General features: G+C 39.0%; 1 protein-coding gene across 2 annotated transcripts; it reads left to right on the forward strand.

The window, feature by feature from the left end:
• The first annotated feature begins 739 nt into the window (after positions 1-739).
• On the forward strand, positions 740-15,893 carry ska2.S (spindle and kinetochore associated complex subunit 2 S homeolog). Of its 2 annotated transcripts, none has more exons than XM_018249654.2 (5): positions 740-1,084; positions 11,115-11,204; positions 12,825-13,001; positions 13,671-13,756; positions 14,050-14,497. In XM_018249654.2, exons 1-4 carry the CDS (start codon positions 1,052-1,054, stop codon positions 13,749-13,751), a joined length of 381 nt encoding a protein of 126 aa, XP_018105143.1. In that variant the 5' UTR covers positions 740-1,051; the 3' UTR covers positions 13,752-13,756; positions 14,050-14,497. The 2 variants fall into 2 exon arrangements, with proteins under 2 accessions (XP_018105143.1, XP_018105142.1); XM_018249653.2 differs by lacking the exon at positions 14,050-14,497 and adding an exon at positions 15,390-15,893 and having other exon boundaries at positions 745-1,084.
• The last annotated feature ends 2,274 nt before the right edge of the window (positions 15,894-18,167 follow it).

The following is an 18,167-nucleotide window of genomic DNA, read 5'->3' on the forward strand; positions in this document are numbered from 1 at the left end:
GCGCTGATGTCTGTGTGGTCTTTTAACTGTGATGTTAAAAAAAATCCATTTAAAGGAGGAGGTATAATAGCTCAGATATGCCAGGATGCGATGAAGAGGGATTTCTTTTTTGTTAATAAGACAACGCTGACATCATACCTCCCAACTGTCCCTTTTTCGGAGGGACAGTCCCTCTTTTGGCAGTTCAACCCGCAGTCCCTCATTTGTACTGGAAAGTCCCTATTTTCTCTGCACTGAACAGACAGAAAAAGAAACAAAGTTTCTAACTTAATTGGCTTTTAGCAGAGAGCACAGAACAGCTAGTAGGTGCAAATAAGATACTTTGTAACAATTTTCTTTGTCCCTCTTTTTACTTCCAAAATGTTGGGAGGTATGTGACATCAAATTAATTTGAAGCGAAACTATTAGGTTGGTTGAATGACATGAATTCTGTAACATTCTGATCGCTAAGGAATGCATTCTTTGGAAACTCTGCACTGGTACTTACTGGTAAGCCGCTACCATTCATGTATTTGTCATGTCACCAAAAGGCAAATTCAAAATCGCTGCGCATCCCGCATAGCCAATCAGATGCCAGCACCCTGTGTTTTGCCCCGCCTAATTTCCGCCAGATAACTCGGAATGGGTAACGAAAAAGGACATGAACCAATCAGAAAGCACGCTATGAATGGATGGGATGGAATTATTAACCAATCAACACATCACATTTAGCGAATTCCACACACTGTTGTGGCAAAAAGGATTTAAAGCGCAAAGGACGCCTTTAGCACCAATAATAGAGATACTGAACTATAAACCATGCCGAACGACTTGGATTTAGACCATTTATAGAGACTGTGTCATAAGACGGTTTATTTTGTTTCGGGCAATGGCATAAATGCTTTTTTCGACGTCTGTCTTATCATAGGCTTACTGCGAATGACAGCTGTCCAATCAGCGGCGTGAATTTTTTTTCTACACCATATTCGCTTTTCCCACAGGCTGGGCTCCTCCCCTTCGCCCTCACCCGCTACTATTCCCGGGTCCGCCTGAGGAATGTAAACTATTCAACATGGAGACGTCAGTCAATAAGCTGGAGGCTCTGGTAAGACGGCCGCGATAGGGGTGTGAGCGCGGAGCGTGCGATCCGCGTGTTTGTGGATGTGCTCTTTCGCTCAGTCCATGGGAGGAGCGGAGGATGGGGGGTCGTGAAGACAAATTGATGGGGCGGATATTGTTAAAGATAAATGTCAGTGTGCAGCGTGCGGAGAGATGTCTGAGTAACGCGCCAAAGAGCGGAGAAGCGCAGCATCCGAGGCCCCAGTGTGGTGGTAGCCCAGTTGCTTCATTGCGGGAATGATGGCCGTCTGAGCTGTTCTTGAAGGGACTAAATTCGTTGTCGCGGAGGGGCATTTATCCTGGTGAAATGGCGGGAGCTGAGGACCGCTTTCCCTGCTGGACCTTCCCATCCGCCTCGCCATTCTCCCCTAATCCGTATCCGCTTCTAGTGTAGCTGTTTCTAATGTAGCTGCAGAAAGTTGTAGTTCTTCCATGTCAGTGGTTGGAGAAATGGCCCATCTCGCTTTCCGATGAACCCTCTATCTGCCGCCTGCACTGACATTCCTTATCTTGTTTAGCTTCCTCCTGCATCCGCTTATTTCCGCCGTCCCCCAGTTAGTGGTGTATGGGGCGAATGGACTTGCACGTTGCCTGTGCCACGTTAAATTCACACCCTGCGCCATTTAACCACAACGACAGGCTGCTATCGTAAAAAGCATGTGGCACTCGGGGCCTCAATGCAAATATGACACTTAGGGAGCCCTTTGACATGAGAGAACAATCACCATTACAGTTCCAGGTCCAGTAGAGCTGCCTTTTGCACAAATACATTGTTTGTGCATGCTGATCCCTAAGGACTTGAGGCACACATTGTTTGCAACTGAAAACAAAATCACAATGTTTATGACTAGTAGAGGTGCCCTGGAAATCGCTACCTGATGTCAATCATTTATTGGACTCATAACATGCAGAGAAGCCCCAAAACATCACATTTTGCATTATGAAGTAATTGTAAGCCACTAACCAATATACAATAGGTAACCCTACATTGTTTAACAATTCATTTATATGTTTTTTCGGAACGGTGTATCAGTAGCCAGTTTATGAAAGGGGAACTCCACAAAAACATAACAAGCTTTTTGAAATGTAAACATAATTTCAAGCAACTTTGCAATATACCTCAATTAAGGGCTAGTCCACACGAGGAGATTCGGGGAGATTTTGCCGCTTGGCGACTAATCGCCTCGTCTTTCGAGCGACTATCTCCCCTAACTGCCTCAGCGTTTTCCCCATAGGCTACAATGAAAAGTCAGTGAAGCAACTTCGGGCGACTATAGAAAACGCATCCCCACGTGTGCGTTAGTGCAGGCGACTTTTCATTGTAGCCTATGGGGAAAAACGCTTAGGCAGTTCGGGGAGATAGTCGATCAAAAGACGAGGCGATTAGTCGCCAGGCGACAAAATCCCCCCGAATCTCCTCGTATGGCCTTACCCTAAAAATATGCAAAATGTTCATGATTTTATTGGTTTGGAACAGTTCCCTAAGCCTAGCCCCCTGCTGATCTGTCTGACTACTTTGCTAATCTGTCTGACTACTGTTACTTTGTATCAATAGCCATCTGTCCTCAGCCTGCATCCTCCAAACCCCACAATTCCATGCACACATGATTTCAATAAGGAAAGGAACATCACAGTACAATGCATTGCAGGTTATGTAGTTCCTGCATGCTGTCTGTAAGCTGTGGAGAACTTGTTACAATTTGTAACATCATCCCACCAAAGCATTGGTCTTACACGCAGATTTGCACCCCCTTTGGTTTTTTTTGTAGCAGATCACACCGGACCATGAACAATTTTTAAAGACATGAATCTACCATTTAAAGAAGAAGGAAAGACCCAATCCATGGAGGGTGCCAAATGTTAGGGCACACCCAAGGATTGTAGTCACTTATCCGATATCTAGGCCAGTGCTTCTGTTAGCAGAAAACTGGACTGGCCCCTAGTACATGTGAGCGAGCAAGTACCTTCTTTTGTTGTGCGCAACAAAAAAGGCGGCTTTTTCACTCTACCATGAATGCGTTGGTCTCTGGATTTTAAAGAAAGAAGACTGGAGGAAGAGGATTGCTTGCTTGCAACTACCCCAGGCTAGTAGAGTTTTCTGCTAACAGAAGCAGCCTGTGGCTTCAGGTAAGTAATTACAATCCTTGGGGGTTCCTAACATTTGGCACCCCTCATAGATTGGAACTTTCCTTCTCTTTTATGGAGTTTGTATAGGAGGTCCTTTATGTTTACAGAAGTTTGCCTTGACCTCTTGCAGTGTAACTGAAAAAGTACAAAAAATACAAGGGCTTTGTGGGCTCATTCTGGGTAATCCAGGTATAATGTAAGAGCTACTGATCTGGTCGATCATGGTGAAATGGGATTTAATTGATGCATATTTATTTTCTCCATGTATTAATAGGTTATTCTTTGCCATTGCAAACCTTTCCAAAATATGTTTTAAGTCTTAAATCTGAGATTGTAAAAAAAGCCACTGTAGCCCTGTAAAGGTAAATACAGTGGGTCTATGTTTATGGTCATGATATGGCATGTATAAAAGTGGAAGAGAAAACTGTTTGAGTCTAACCAAACATTACAACAAAATGATAAATTCTAGAGCAGCTGTGTTTAATCCGCTGCCTTTCAGCAATTGTATTACATTTCCTAATTTAGGACAAACCTATGGTTCTGACTTGTGTGCTCACACATGGTTGTCACATGGAATGGGGTTTGTTAAACATGTTATAGGCAACATAGTAAACTGGATAATGAGCAATGAAAGGAAAATATCTACATGGTCTGTTGCTCATGGGCAAACTACTGTATGTTTTACAATCACATCAATCAAAACAGACCCAATCAACTGCAACAACAGCCCACGTGCTTTGATTTAGACTTTACTCCTTCAGAGCATCACTGGTGACTGCATAGAAAGAAATAAGAATCTCACTCAGATTATTATCATTAAAGGGATATATCACCTTCCAAACACTTTACAATTTAATTGTTTTCAGATAGTACACCAAAAAGAAATACTTTTAAAATTGATTTCAATTTTTTATTTTGACTGTTTTCAAAAAATGTAAAAAGACGTTCCCCTCTAATATTTCAGACTAGGAATTTGGCAGTCCAAGTGCAGACTCTAAACTGTTACAGTTTGCTACAATAGTTAATACATTTGTCTATAGTATCTGTGGTGTGTAAGTCACTCTTTTATCAATGATATCGGTTGCCTTTAATGAAATTCAGGGATTATGCTTAATTTTAATATTAGAATACAGTCAAAAATAATAAACTGAAACTGAAAGAGTTTTTATTTCTCATTAACTATCTGAAAATATGTGAACAAGCCCTTTCAGCTGGCCATACGTGTCTAGAGAACAACCAAAAAATGTGTACATGGAAATATTGTTTAATTTGTATCAAAATCTATGTTTAAGGAAGAATGTATAAATCATAATCCCTATTAAAAAAACACGCATCCAAGGGATTTAACATGTTAAGCATAGTGAGGTCTATTTGATTGTTTTTATTACAATCTCCCCTTACTGTAATTTCACAACATGTTCCAATACAATAAATTGTACTTCATTGTATAGCATAATGGTAAGGTGCTTAGGTGCAGGAAGGATAACATATATATATATATATATATATAAGTCCATGTGGGCAGCACTCCGCTCTTGATGTTTAGACTCGGGTGCAAGGTAAAGAAATCAATTATGTAGACAAATGACCAGCAACACCGAGATATTTCATGAATAGTTCAAGTGTATTCAAAAAAACATGCAAAGCCGACGTGACGTTTCGGTCCACTCAGGGACCTTTCTCAAGGCAACCATGTCAAACATCCAAATCAGTTTATATACCCACAATCCCATTAAACCTATCAACAGGAAGTGACAAAACATCAGGTGTAGCAAATCCCTCAATGCTAAAAAGGGGCTGTGACAATCATAAAATAGTTTGAGTGCTAATATGTATAAGTGGTAGCTTAAAAATATAAAAGTGATGAAAGTGTTAAGAATCGCTCATTAGTGTTACTGGCAGAAATGTTGTGAACATTAAAACTTACAAGAAGTAAAAAGTTGTACAAAGTGATAAAAGCTAGTAAGATTTATGTGCAACTCTTTAATTGTAGGCGACAAATTCTTCCATCCACACACTGGCAAAGCATATACCATCAAGCAGAGGCTCACGTGTACATCTCAGAACGTGGTATACATTATAAAGTGCCCTTGCTGGCTTTTATACTGTGGTAAAACCTGCAGACAACTACGGGAACGCATTAGCATGCACCGTTCCACCATTAGAGCAGCGCTTGATCCAAAACCAAGAAGGGAAACCAAGCAGGATATCTCAAAACAACCGGTGGCTCAACATTGGTTGTCGGCTAAACACCCGGCATCTGCCTTTAAGTGCATGCCCATTGACTGCATACAGGATTCATTAAGAGGCGGAGACACGGACCGCAGGCTGCTTCAGAGGGAAGCTTTTTGGACATATGAACTTAATTGTGTAGCTCCGAAGGGTCTAAATAGCTCTCTCACTTTGAATTGTTTTCTATGAGATCATTTAGTATTGGATACAGGTTCCATGAATATATTCCTGGCCTAACACAGAAGTAAATATATAATATACAGATGGCCTTATACATATCTTGTTGTGTAATACATGTTGTAGATAACACATTAGAATTGGTTCAGCCTTAACCTTGTGTGTACTATAGTTATAATGTTTATGATATAATTCTATAGATTTTTAACACCAGGGGGTTGTTTGAGTAACCAATACAATATGTTAAAAATGTTACAATCTTAATATAGTGATGTATCAGTGTTTTACTGAAATCTTACTAGCTTTTATCACTTTGTACAACTTTTTACTTCTTGTAAGTTTTAATGTTCACAACATTTCTGCCAGTAACACTAATGAGCGATTCTTAACACTTTCATCACTTTTATATTTTTAAGCTACCACTTATACATATTAGCACTCAAACTATTTTATGATTGTCACAGCCCCTTTTTAGCATTGAGGGATTTGCTACACCTGATGTTTTGTCACTTCCTGTTGATAGGTTTAATGGGATTGTGGGTATATAAACTGATTTGGATGTTTGACATGGTTGCCTTGAGAAAGGTCCCTGAGTGGACCGAAACGTCACGTCGGCTTTGCATGTTTTTTTGAATACACTTGAACTATTCATGAAATATCTCGGTGTTGCTGGTCATTTGTCTACATATATATATATATATATATATATATATATATATATATATATATATATATATATATATATATATATATATATATATATATATATAATTCTCCAATGAGTATCCGCACTCCAAGGCAATAGATAAAGAGAGGGGTGCACGGTAATTTTGCATACACCAATAGTTTCCAAACCAGCACTCCCTTTAGTGAAAAAATGTGATTTTGTATTGTTACATAGTATCTGGAAGCAGATACTATGTAACAATAAAAATTACATTTTTCATGGTCTGGAAACTATTGGTATACAGTATGTATGTATTTTTTTTTTAATGCTTTACCTACATTTCAAAATACGGTTGCACACTTTGTGTTGAGAGAGAGAGCGAGCCACAGGGCACCTTAAAAGATAAACACAATAATCAAAATTACATGTAAACTACTGGCAGGGATGTCTATACAGTAGGACCCTGTTTTTATGCTTTCCTGGGGACACTAGAAAAACTCTTAGGAAAAACCAAGGGACAAATGAATAAAGCCTTACTAGTGCCGGACAGTGAAGACGCAACATCCTTTCTGATGGGGTCCTACTGTATTTCTATCATTTATTGTAATGTTCAAACATTGTAGTAGCACAACCGTAGATTGCATACAAGACGCCCTGTATATATACAAGATGTATAAGATGCCCTGTTTTGGAGGTCCCAAAAATTGGTCTCGCTTATTTCACTGGAGGAGATGCAGCCCTTACCAACTTTATTAATAAAGTACACACTTTTATTATAGGACACAAGGGGAATTGATAGAAAAGTAAGGATACGCCCTTTGTATCAAGGACCAATGTCTTCTAATAGATTGTGCCTTAGTCTGACTCGCTCCATTAAAGTTACTGACAAAAGCCACAGTTGGATTCATCTGCTTTGTGCAGGAAGATTCTTTTCATCATGATCATTTTTTGTACAGGTATGGGATCCTTTATCCAGTAATCTGTTCAGAAAGCTCCGAATTACAGAATGGCTGTCTCCTATAGACGCCATTTTATCCAAACAATACAAATGTTAAAAATGTTTTTTTATTTTTTTCTGTTATAATAAAACAGTACCTTGTACTTGATCCAAACTAAGATATTATTAATACATACTGGAGGCAGAACTAGCTTATTGTGTTTATTTAATGTTTATATGATTTTCTAGTAGACTTCAGTTATGGAGATCCAAATTACGGCAAGATCCGTTATCTGGAAAACCCCAAGTCCTGAGGATTCTGGATAACAGGTCCCATACCTGAAGGAGCTGGACCGATATCCCCTTGCTTGTAAATCATTGCATCTCCTTTCACATAAAGTATCATCATGGGCAATATAATTAATATGGGTACATATAAAAGCCTTTTACACTGAGCCACAGCTTTGTCTGGTTAAAGAAATGTACATGTAAACTATGTGAGTTAAATGGGGGCCAGATTCCATCACCTTAGAGCCAATACTGTGTTGTTTTGTAGCAAAGTACTGGAGGCTATGTTGGGAGGAAATAAAATAGAACAGGACTTTGCTTTGACATTACTGACAGTTCCTATGTTATGTTGAAAATTTTGGCCATGTGGTATCACACTCGAATAAATTGTTTCCAGAAATCCGTTTCCATATAAACATAGTTATCATTCAACTTCGCATTGCTGCTTGCGGTGTGCCTGCTCGTTTGGTTTTCTAAAATTTCCATTTATCGCTGGGAGAGACCCATACAGTTTATAATTTATATGTTTGCTTTTTAGGACTGGAAAGTCAAAATAAGTATATTTTCTTTAGTTTGCATTGGTCGAAATAAAGCCCGATCTGTCTATTCTAGAAATGTTGTACATAGGGCTTATTGTGTCCAGCCAGTAAAGACCAATGCCGTTCAGCTTTCTATCTTTCTAGTAGAACTCCCTAGTATCCACAGCTGCTCTGGGCTATTTGTTATTACTTGCATAAAAAAAGTTACCGTATATACTCGGGTATAAGCCGACCCGAGTATAAGCCGAGGTACCTAATTTTGCCTACAAACACTGGGAAAACATATTGACTCGAGTATAAGCCTAGGTTGAAAAATGCAGCAGCTACTGGTAAGTTTTCCTAAATTTGGTCACAACAAAAATCTAATTAATGAAATGGCTCACTACATTCTTTACATACCTCTTACTCTGGTCTCTGAAAAGCAAACAGCTCAGCTGCTTCATTCATTTGTTCTTCCTGCTTCTGTCCTGCTTGCTCAGCCCTTTAACCCCTCCCTTCAGAATTGTCACTGCTATCCCACAGCCACAGTCCTAGAGGGTATTAACCCCTCTGCCAGTACCCTTTATAGTCTCATAAATGACTGCTGTTCTGCAAGGAATTCCATTAAGTAAGGGATGACAGCCTCTTCATGAGCAGTTTATATTGACATTTAATGTACGGTACTGGACAGCTAAATTAGCACTGGTTATTTGTGTGCTAGCTGCACTGTTAGCACAGCCAAAACGTGCAGTATAATTGATTCAACAAGGTTACAGGCTGTGGTGGAGACACAGCCGAGCTGGGGGCAGTTGCCCAAAGAGCCCGAGGGTCCCCGGGGAGTGGGCGTTAGACTTGCATGCTGCTGCCTAATTAGCTGCACCTGGTACCTGCAGGCGGCGGATCAGCCTGTCCCTCCTCTGTGTATGTGGGAGGCTACTGCTGCTGCCGAAACCAGGTCGGATTGTATCGCTGCCGAACTCCATCCAGATATCACTTCCTACACTCACATACCGGTACATGCCAGGACGCGCCGCTCCTCAAGTCAACGTGATTGCGCAAACAGTGCGCATTCATACTTCCGTCGTACAGTCTTAAGTCACGCCTCTGCACGTCTTCCTTTTCATCGACTTCCAGGGGCGTGCGCAGAGAGAAGGCAGCGGGAGATGGCTTGTCTGCAGGTACTGACTCGAGTATAAGCCGAGGTAGACTTTTTCAGCACAGTTTGAGTGCTGAAAAACTCGGCTTATACACGAGTATATACGGTAATCCGTACATTGTGGCCTTGCCTTCTGATGTCATTGGCAAGGGGAAGAACAAACTAGTTATTTTAGGAGGCATGGATCTTCCTATTTACAAGGAGTGTTATACACCAGACTGGTACAGCGATCCAGTGGACAAGAAACATAATTCGAATATCATTTTACTGGCTGATCATAAATTGAGCTAAGAACCATATACAGTATTCACTTACCACAACCAAAATATAAAAGGGAGGCTTTTTTGGTTCTGTATGTTACGGTTTAGGTTCTGTATGTTAAATGTAACTTGTTTAATCATATTGCATATAAACCAATTGTATGAGCCTGTCCAGTGCCCTTTTTATGTTGTTCTACTAGTGGTCACACACACAAAAGCAGTGCAATGTTAAAAAGGCATTGGCCAGGGCCACTGGCCACATTCTGACTGGATTCAGTAATGTATTTAATTTTTCTTTCCAGCAAGTCTCTCGGTTGATGGGCTATGCTCTGCAGTCCTGCTTGGCTTATGGTCACCTGAATTTGGGAGCTTGTTCTGTTAATGTGTGCTCTGACTTTATTGCACTACTGTACTATACAGCTAGCAGTGCAATAGTATTGTCAAAGCATCTGCAAGCAGAAGATCCTCACATAACAAGCAAATACCAGAGGAAGAGTCTGTAGTCACAAGGACTCGAAATATAACAATATTTTTATATGTGTATCTTTGGTCACAAAATAAAACTGTATATAAACTGTTCTATAAATTCTTAGTTTGCTGATTACTTTTATCTGCAGGTCTATGGCATACAGGTCAAATTTTAGATATACAAGGGAAAAGGTCCCAAACATTGCCTATTTCTGTTAGGGCTAGGGATGCACCAAATCCAGGATTCGGCCAGGATTTGGCCTTTTTCAGCAGGATTCAGATTCGGCCGAATCCTTCTGCCTGGCCGAACCGAATCCTAATTTGCATATGCGTGACGTTTTGTCACAAAACAAGGAAGTAAAAAATGTTTTCCCCTTCAAATTCGGGTTCGGTATTCGGCCGAATCTTTTGTGAAGGATTCGGGGGTTCGGCCGAATCCAAAATAGTGGATTCGGTGCATCCCTAGTTAGGGCATTTAATGAATATGCTATCTCTTACAACTGAAATGTCACTAGCACACAATAGCAAATGAGGACATTTTTTTGCCTTTGTAAAATCTGCGATAGCTATGGGTGAAGAATCTCCTGAAAATTTCTTGCCCTATGTATAAGGGCCGAATTGTACCCGTTTTGCTTAGCCGAAAATTTGCGAAATGACAATTTGCTGAATGCGTTGAAGTCTATGGGCGACCGTTTTTTTGACAAGCGACAAACTATGCCCTTTTGATACACTGCCTGCTAGAAGCAGATTCATAATAAATGTGTAAAACGTGTGGCCTAATTTTTCTCTAAACTTACTGGTGTTACTAGGTCTGACTAGAAATCCCTCTCATATTGATTTGTATTTACATTGTCTGTCCTCTTAAGTGTATTGCTGAACTTTCTGCTGGGTTGTGTGGAATTTAGTATTCTTTGACCCGAAAAAAACCCAAAAACAAATAAAGGGCAAGTAAACCCTGGGTATACACCTGCTTACCAGTTATCACAGTCCAAGCTGGGAACCTACTAACACAGCTAAACATGGCAGTCACCATCCTAGTTCTGCTACACTTCATTTCTGGAAGGGGTGGTTGTTGGATGTTAATATTGCACAAACATATACATGTTAATGTATTTAGTTTATAGTGTCGGTGTTAGACCAAAGAAGCTTTTGCTGAATTTTGACAGCAACATTTTATCAATTTCAGTTTCAAAAAGCCGAATCAGACTTGGATTACATTGAACAAAAACTGGAGTTTGAGATAAGAAAAAGTCTTCCAGAAGATGCATCCGTACAGGTAATCCATTCCAGTTTTAGCATAGCAATAGGCAGTCATCTGTACAGACCCTTTGTGATATATGTGGATGAACTATAAGAGTAAAGAAGCCAGGTGGAATGCTTCTTGATGTACACTATTGACTACTATTCATTAGCTTATCAGGATAATAGCCATCTAGTACTACTTTTAGTGATGTTGTCCCATTATAATCCTTGTGCTCTCTCTTAAAAAGGAACCTGCTCAACCCCAACTAAAATCCTTAGCATGGCTGCCTGTTTAGCAAAGAATAGCATATGAAACACTTCTACTAACATTCAAAGCCCTTCACTCCTCTGCTCCTCGCTACATTTATTCTTGTCACACTATACGTTCCTGGTCATGCTCTCTGCTCCTCTCAAAGCCACCTTCTCTTCACACCATCTACATTCACTGTCCATTTACTGCCACCTCTCGTCTCAAACCCTTTTCTCTTGCTGCTCCTTACCTCTGGAATTCCTGACTTCCTTCATAAAGAATCCTCTCTCAATCTCTTCAAGAAGAAACTTAGCCTACCATCTAGCCTAGCCTAGTCCTGTGCCTAACAACTATGCCTTACCTTGTGCACTTTTTCATCTCCAATTTGTACCTCCCATCCACTTAGACTGTAAGTTCTACTGGCAGGGACCTCCTTCCCACTATGTCTCTTACCACATAGCACTTGTCCTGATATGATTTCTGTGTATATTTAATATGTGGTTTGTCTTCCATGTGTATACTTTTTATATATATATATATATATATATATATATATTGTATTTTTATGCATTGTACATCGAGCTGGACAGGGAATGAAACCCCTTGAGGTTAAGAAAATGGAATGTAAGAAAATTACAAACACTACTTCCTCCCCCTCCCTGGCATACATTTTGGTATATTCAGCTAAAGTGTACATTTCAAATGCAATTCCTCTACACACCCATACAACTAAAAGAGACAACCTTGGAGGCCTGCACAAACCATTGTCTTTCTAATACCCTTCTAATGCAGGCAGTCCTTAACCCCCTATATAGTACCAAGTGAAAATGACATATGTCAGACCTAGTGGAAGATACATGGAAAGATGTATGTCCATTTCTGTAAAAGATTTATACCAGATATATTTCTAAAAAGGGTTTATCTCACCCCATATCTTAAGAAATCTATTACGTTACACTGGAAATCCATCACTGCTCCTTTTATTAAAGGATATTTGCACTACCTGGCTGGCATTGCCATCCCTGTTCTAGTTGTATGATAGGTACGTGATCCTCCTTGTCTATCTTGTTCCTGGTGGGTTGTTCACCTTTCATTATTTTTTCAATTGTTTTCTATTTTTAATTTTTGACCATTTCTTTAATACTGAAGTTTCATCTTCTCATGTGTAAGCTCTGGAATGGGGGGGGGGGGTCACCAACTCTGTAAATTGTTCTAATTTGTTCATTCCACAGATGCTGCTGAGATGGTTTAACAGTTCAGAGACTGCACCTGGATTACTAAACTTCCAGATTGAAAACACTAGAGAGGAACAACATAAAAAATATTAAAGATTTGAAAATAGTCTTGTATACTATCTAAAACCAACTGAATGTTCTTATAAGCATTTTTCTAATACCTTTTTAGGAAAACCCTGTGAAATTATTGGAGCAGTTGGCAACAGTGAAATTAAGGTTCAAAACGTTATCAGCACAGTTGGAAACGATTGCAGCTGACCAGCAAAAATCAGTAGACGGTATTCAAGCGACTATTGGTAACACATTGAAAATGGTGCAACACTTACAACAACAAACTGATTTTCAGGTATTCTTTTAAAAGGTTTGCCAACTATTTAAGCTGCCATTTCTCATCCGTTTCTACCATCTTTTTATACTGAGCACGACCATATCCAACATTTTGTATAGCTTTATGGATTATTTCAAATAAGTAATTAAAATTCTTTAACATAACAAAGGATATTCATGTGCACTCATAAATGCAGATACTGGTAAACCATTAATCTTCTCTGACCAGTCTATGGTTTAAGTTAAAGAGGCTATTAGGGATGGATGAATTTTTCTGCCTTGTTTCGCTGCGAAAATGGCACCCATAGAAAAAAAAAATTATGCACGTCAAAAAAATTTTGCTGCGCAACAAAAAATAATAGAAATAATGCCCGTTGCCGACATTTCGCTGGCAGCAAATTTTTGGCAACGCGAAACGGGTCAAATTCTCCTGACCCTAGTGGACATTATATATTGTAGTGGCAGCCTACCTTTCACTACCTGCAATATCGGTGACATCAGTAGAGAACTTTAGAATGAGAAGATGCAATACAAAATCCTGAATCCATATTTTTTAAAATGTAACAAAATGGTAACCATCATTCCTAAATTAATCTGTACAAGCACTAATGCTGTTTTTTTTCTTGTTTTTTTTGGAGGGGGGATAGTTATAAAATATTATTTATAATTTGAAATACTTTACCCTTAGGTGTCACCTTTTTCACAAGAAGAACTTCGTGCACTTCAGCAGTTAGAAAACCTAGCAATAAAAGGAGGAAATGTGCAGTGAACAAGGTAATGTTTGATGTAGATAAAAAAAAAAAAGCATCTGGCCTTCGTTTGGTCTCTTTCTTCTCTCTGGGAAATGCTTGGTAACAAAACATTTGTGTACTGTGTTATTTGGCTAGAACTGTAAGTAAGTATAGTACCCAGTAGTGCCAGAAAATGCTTAGTATAGCATAGTATGTCTTGTTTTGATGTGCTGCATAGTCACAGTGGATGTACTTTGTGACTGATCATAACAATAAACAAAATGTGGACAGATCCCAATGTAACTTAATGGAACTAAAGTTATTTCCTGCAAACAGGTGTTGGATCTGTTATCCTGCAACCAGATCTTCAGAAAGCTCAGAAGTAGGACATTCCTGTATAAGGCAAGGAAAACCTTGGTGGTAAAAGGTGCCATACATTTTGGCACCCTCCACAAATTAAACTTATTGTTTTTATGCTCTACCACCACTGTAATTTGTTTGTCCTGGAGTCGGAGGCTTTGTAGAGCATTGGGTGGGATGAAGCTTCCATTCCTAGGTCCATTATGGATTTTGTGCCAGGATCATGTTCAGCTGACTGAATGGTAAAAGGAGTGTTACAATTCAGAACAGTGAGAAGGGGGAAGCACTGAGAGGAGAGATCAGGCTCCCTAAAACCAAGCCAGCCAGACTCATTGGGAGAGGTACTGGGGCTTGTAAGGAGGCATTGAAAGTTCCTGATTGTTTGGATTTATGCCATGCTGAAGTAAGCTGTTTTCATTTTACACTTGAACTGTGTTATTTTGCTGAATAAACAAGCAGGCCCAGTCCTGTTTACAAACTCCACTTGCTGATCCCTTCGTGTTATGCAAGCACTGCAGCCACCAATTGAGCAAATCCCCACAATATATATATATATATATATATATATATATACTGTGTGTATAGATATAGATATATATATATATACTGTGTGTATAGATATAGATATATATATATATACATACATACATACATGCGCACACACACACATTTTTTTTGTTTTGTTAACGCTTGTCTGTAAAGAACCTATTCAATGAATGTCATTTATCTTTTGGCATTCATTACCTAAAGCCACTTTAGTACTTCTGCAGCAATTTGTCATGTTGTGATTTGTTGCTAAAATCACACAGGTTCTATACTGCATATTTGCTGTAACCCTTGGCAACCAATTATCAAATTACTTTCATCGTTCTCAATGAAAGAAAATATATTATTGGTTGTATGTATTACCATTGCAATTTAGAACATGTGTAAGTAAATTAGGGATGCACCAACTCCACTATTTGGGATTCGGCTGAATCCCCGCATCCTTGGTGAAAGACTTGGCCGAATACCGAACCAAATCCTAATTTGCATATGCAAATTATGGTCATGACAGGAAAACATGGAAAAATGATTACCCGACCCTAATTTACATATGCAAATTAGGGGTTTGATTTGGTGCAGGCAGGCACATGGATTCGGCCGAATCCTGCTGAAAAAGGCTGAATCCCGAACTGAATCCTGGATTTGGTGTATCCCTAAAGTAAATAGTTTCATTTTGTGTGCTGTAAAAATACTAAAGAAAATATCTTGAACTGAAATAATTGAGCTTTTGTTTGTTGTTCCTCAGTTTTTTGTGTATTCTTTTTTTCCAGAGCAACTGAAGGCACGAACAGATTTGCAGAATGAACACTAATGGGAAAAAACTTGTCAAACAGTATTGGGTGTTCTGTATTAGAAAATAAGTTAGAGCCTGTTTAAATTATGCTCTACTTTTTAAACAGGATGTCTTATCTCAAGGTGTGTTTTTATTGATGTACACAATTTTCGAGGTATATTTATTGTATAGATTAGGAAATAATGGCCTTTATTATAAAAGACATACCCCAATATATTCTGTTTGTCCTTAAGGATAGCTTTGTATTGTGTAAAGCCATGCCTGTCTCGGGGCGTAAACATAATCTAGGAATCCAACTCAACTAAAAGGGATAATACCAAAAGGACTGCCACTAATTTGGGGGTACCCTCATAGCTTTTCATTAACTCCATTTCGTTCACTTTAAATACTGTTACTGAGGTATTTTAATGTGTACTGTATATTGCCCCATGCTAATGTAAAGAATATTTTGTATTAAATAATAAATATTTTTTTTACATTTGATTTGCTTTACAAGATTTGAATGATTTAAAATAAATGTCGCTGAAGACAGTATTGTGAATATTAATGCAAAGAACATTTTTCTGTTTGGAAGAACATTTCTTTTCTTGAATACATGTAATAATAATAAATAGATACAGTGGGAGGTAATTTCTTAAAGGAATAACATTAAACGAGGCTTAAAGTTTTGGCAAAATACTAGGCTAGAAATTGTCTTGTGCATAGGGCTCAGTGAACTAAATCAGGGCTGTCCAACTGGCGACCCCCCCCCCTTTGTGGGGCCCCCCACCTACCTGCTGTGTTTGCTTACGATGTGTAAACTTTAAATAGTATCGCTACAAAGATTAACTGGCCCCTGCATTGTTTAAATCTCAAATGCAGACTAATCCCCTGTATTGTTCACACCTGTGATCCCCCTGCATTTATTCACACCTCTATTGTTCACACCCTAAAGCCCAAAACTGTTCATCTGTTCACACTTTATACAAAATGCTAAATGGGCACCAGCACTGTATCACTGTATGTGGTACATCTTACAGTGGTCCTGATGGGTTTCCCTGTCTTCTGCTCTGTTCTGCCTTCCATACTCTGCCTGTGTGTGGCATACTCTGCCTGTGTGTGCCCTGATCTGCCTGTGTGACATACTCTGCCTGTTTGTGCCCTGATCTGCCTGTGTGACATACTCTGCCTGTGTGTGGCCTGATCTGCCTGTGTGCAACATGCTTTGCTTGTGTGTGCCCTACTTTCTCTGTGGAACATAAGCATGGTATTTGTTATGGGGTTTGTTAGCATTTGGAAATAGATTATTGTTAGGGGCCCATAAGGTGTTTAATCATGTGCTGGGGGTGCTGTGTTATCCACAGGGGATGAGGAGGTATATGGATTTAAGGGTATGGTTTAATATGAGCACTATCCCTGCAGTGAGCCCCAACCATTTGGGTTTTTTTGGTCGGCTACTACAATTAATGTGGTAATGGTCTTGTGGTTTAAAGTGGGTATGGTTTAAAAACAGGGAGTGGCTTACACTGGCTTCCATTATCGGCCCTCCACCATGTAGGCCAGACAAATTTCTGCCCTCAATAACACAGAAGTTGGACAGCACTGAACTAGATTGAAGGTACAGTACCAGTGAAGAGCCCTGCTCCCAATGTTTACTGGTCAGTGCCTCTAATGTTGGTGTTTGTGCATGCTTTGGGATCATGTTAAAGAAGTTGGCTAAGCAGAAGATAAGTGAGAAGATTATTTTTTTTTTAATAGTAATGTATGTTATAAAGTTTATAGTAAAATTTTATTTTATTGTGCAACACAATATATTGATGCAGGGCCACTTTAATGGCAAAGGGTTTTTTTTATTCTAAATCATCTTTTAAACTGGACTACTTTAGGATGACATTTGCCAGGACTGCAAATGGTGTATTAAAAAGACATTTTGGAAAACAGTTTTTGCTCACAGTAGCAACAAAATAATGCTTGTACAATTGAGGATGTAGTACCTTCAACAAGTATGTTTAGTCAGTCTGCTTTTTCTGCTCCAGGCTTTAGACAGTGGTGATCTATTCTATTCCAGTCCCTTTTTCCTGCTCCCCTTGCTTCTATTCTGTCCTGTATAGCATACCAAAAGCTAAAAGACCACAAACAGCTTCTAAAAATTATTAATTTAGAATCCTAGGTCTTTTCTACGACCTGCATGTAAGCATCCATGATTATCATATGCGCAGGAATTGAAAAATACTGTGGTCTCACATGCTATATTCACAATAAAGAATAACTTTTCATTTTTAGAGGGAGCCAGTCTCCCTCCACAGAGCTACAAGATACTAATCACCTTGTGTTAGGCTTTGGGGATTATCTATCAATAAGTTGCAGGGTTTTTTTTGTTTTTCAGTTAAAAAAAAATTGGCGTAAAAACATGAATAGAAAAAAATATGCACAAGTATTTTCTGAAACCTCGAATGGTCAGGATTTATTCATGGGGAAAAAAGTGGAAAGTTACCTGAAAAAGCTAATTAAAACTGACAAGTTTCTATAAGTTTAAAGAAGTCAACTATTCTCAGTTTAATAAATTATTTGACTTTTTTGCCTCATTGAAAAATAATGCAACAATGTGTTTTGTATCCAGAAATGTCCTCTTTCTCTGGGAAGATTGTGCTGTATATACAAAATAAGTGGCTCCATGCACACCATAGTAGCATACACGTAATCAAAGAGGCATTGGTATGTTTCTAAAGCAATTTTCATGTAACTGATATCAAAACAGTATACAAATGAGGAACAG

The sequence above is a fragment of the Xenopus laevis genome, chromosome 2S, assembly GCF_017654675.1.
Source record: "Xenopus laevis strain J_2021 chromosome 2S, Xenopus_laevis_v10.1, whole genome shotgun sequence".
NCBI lineage: Eukaryota > Metazoa > Chordata > Amphibia > Anura > Pipidae > Xenopus > Xenopus laevis.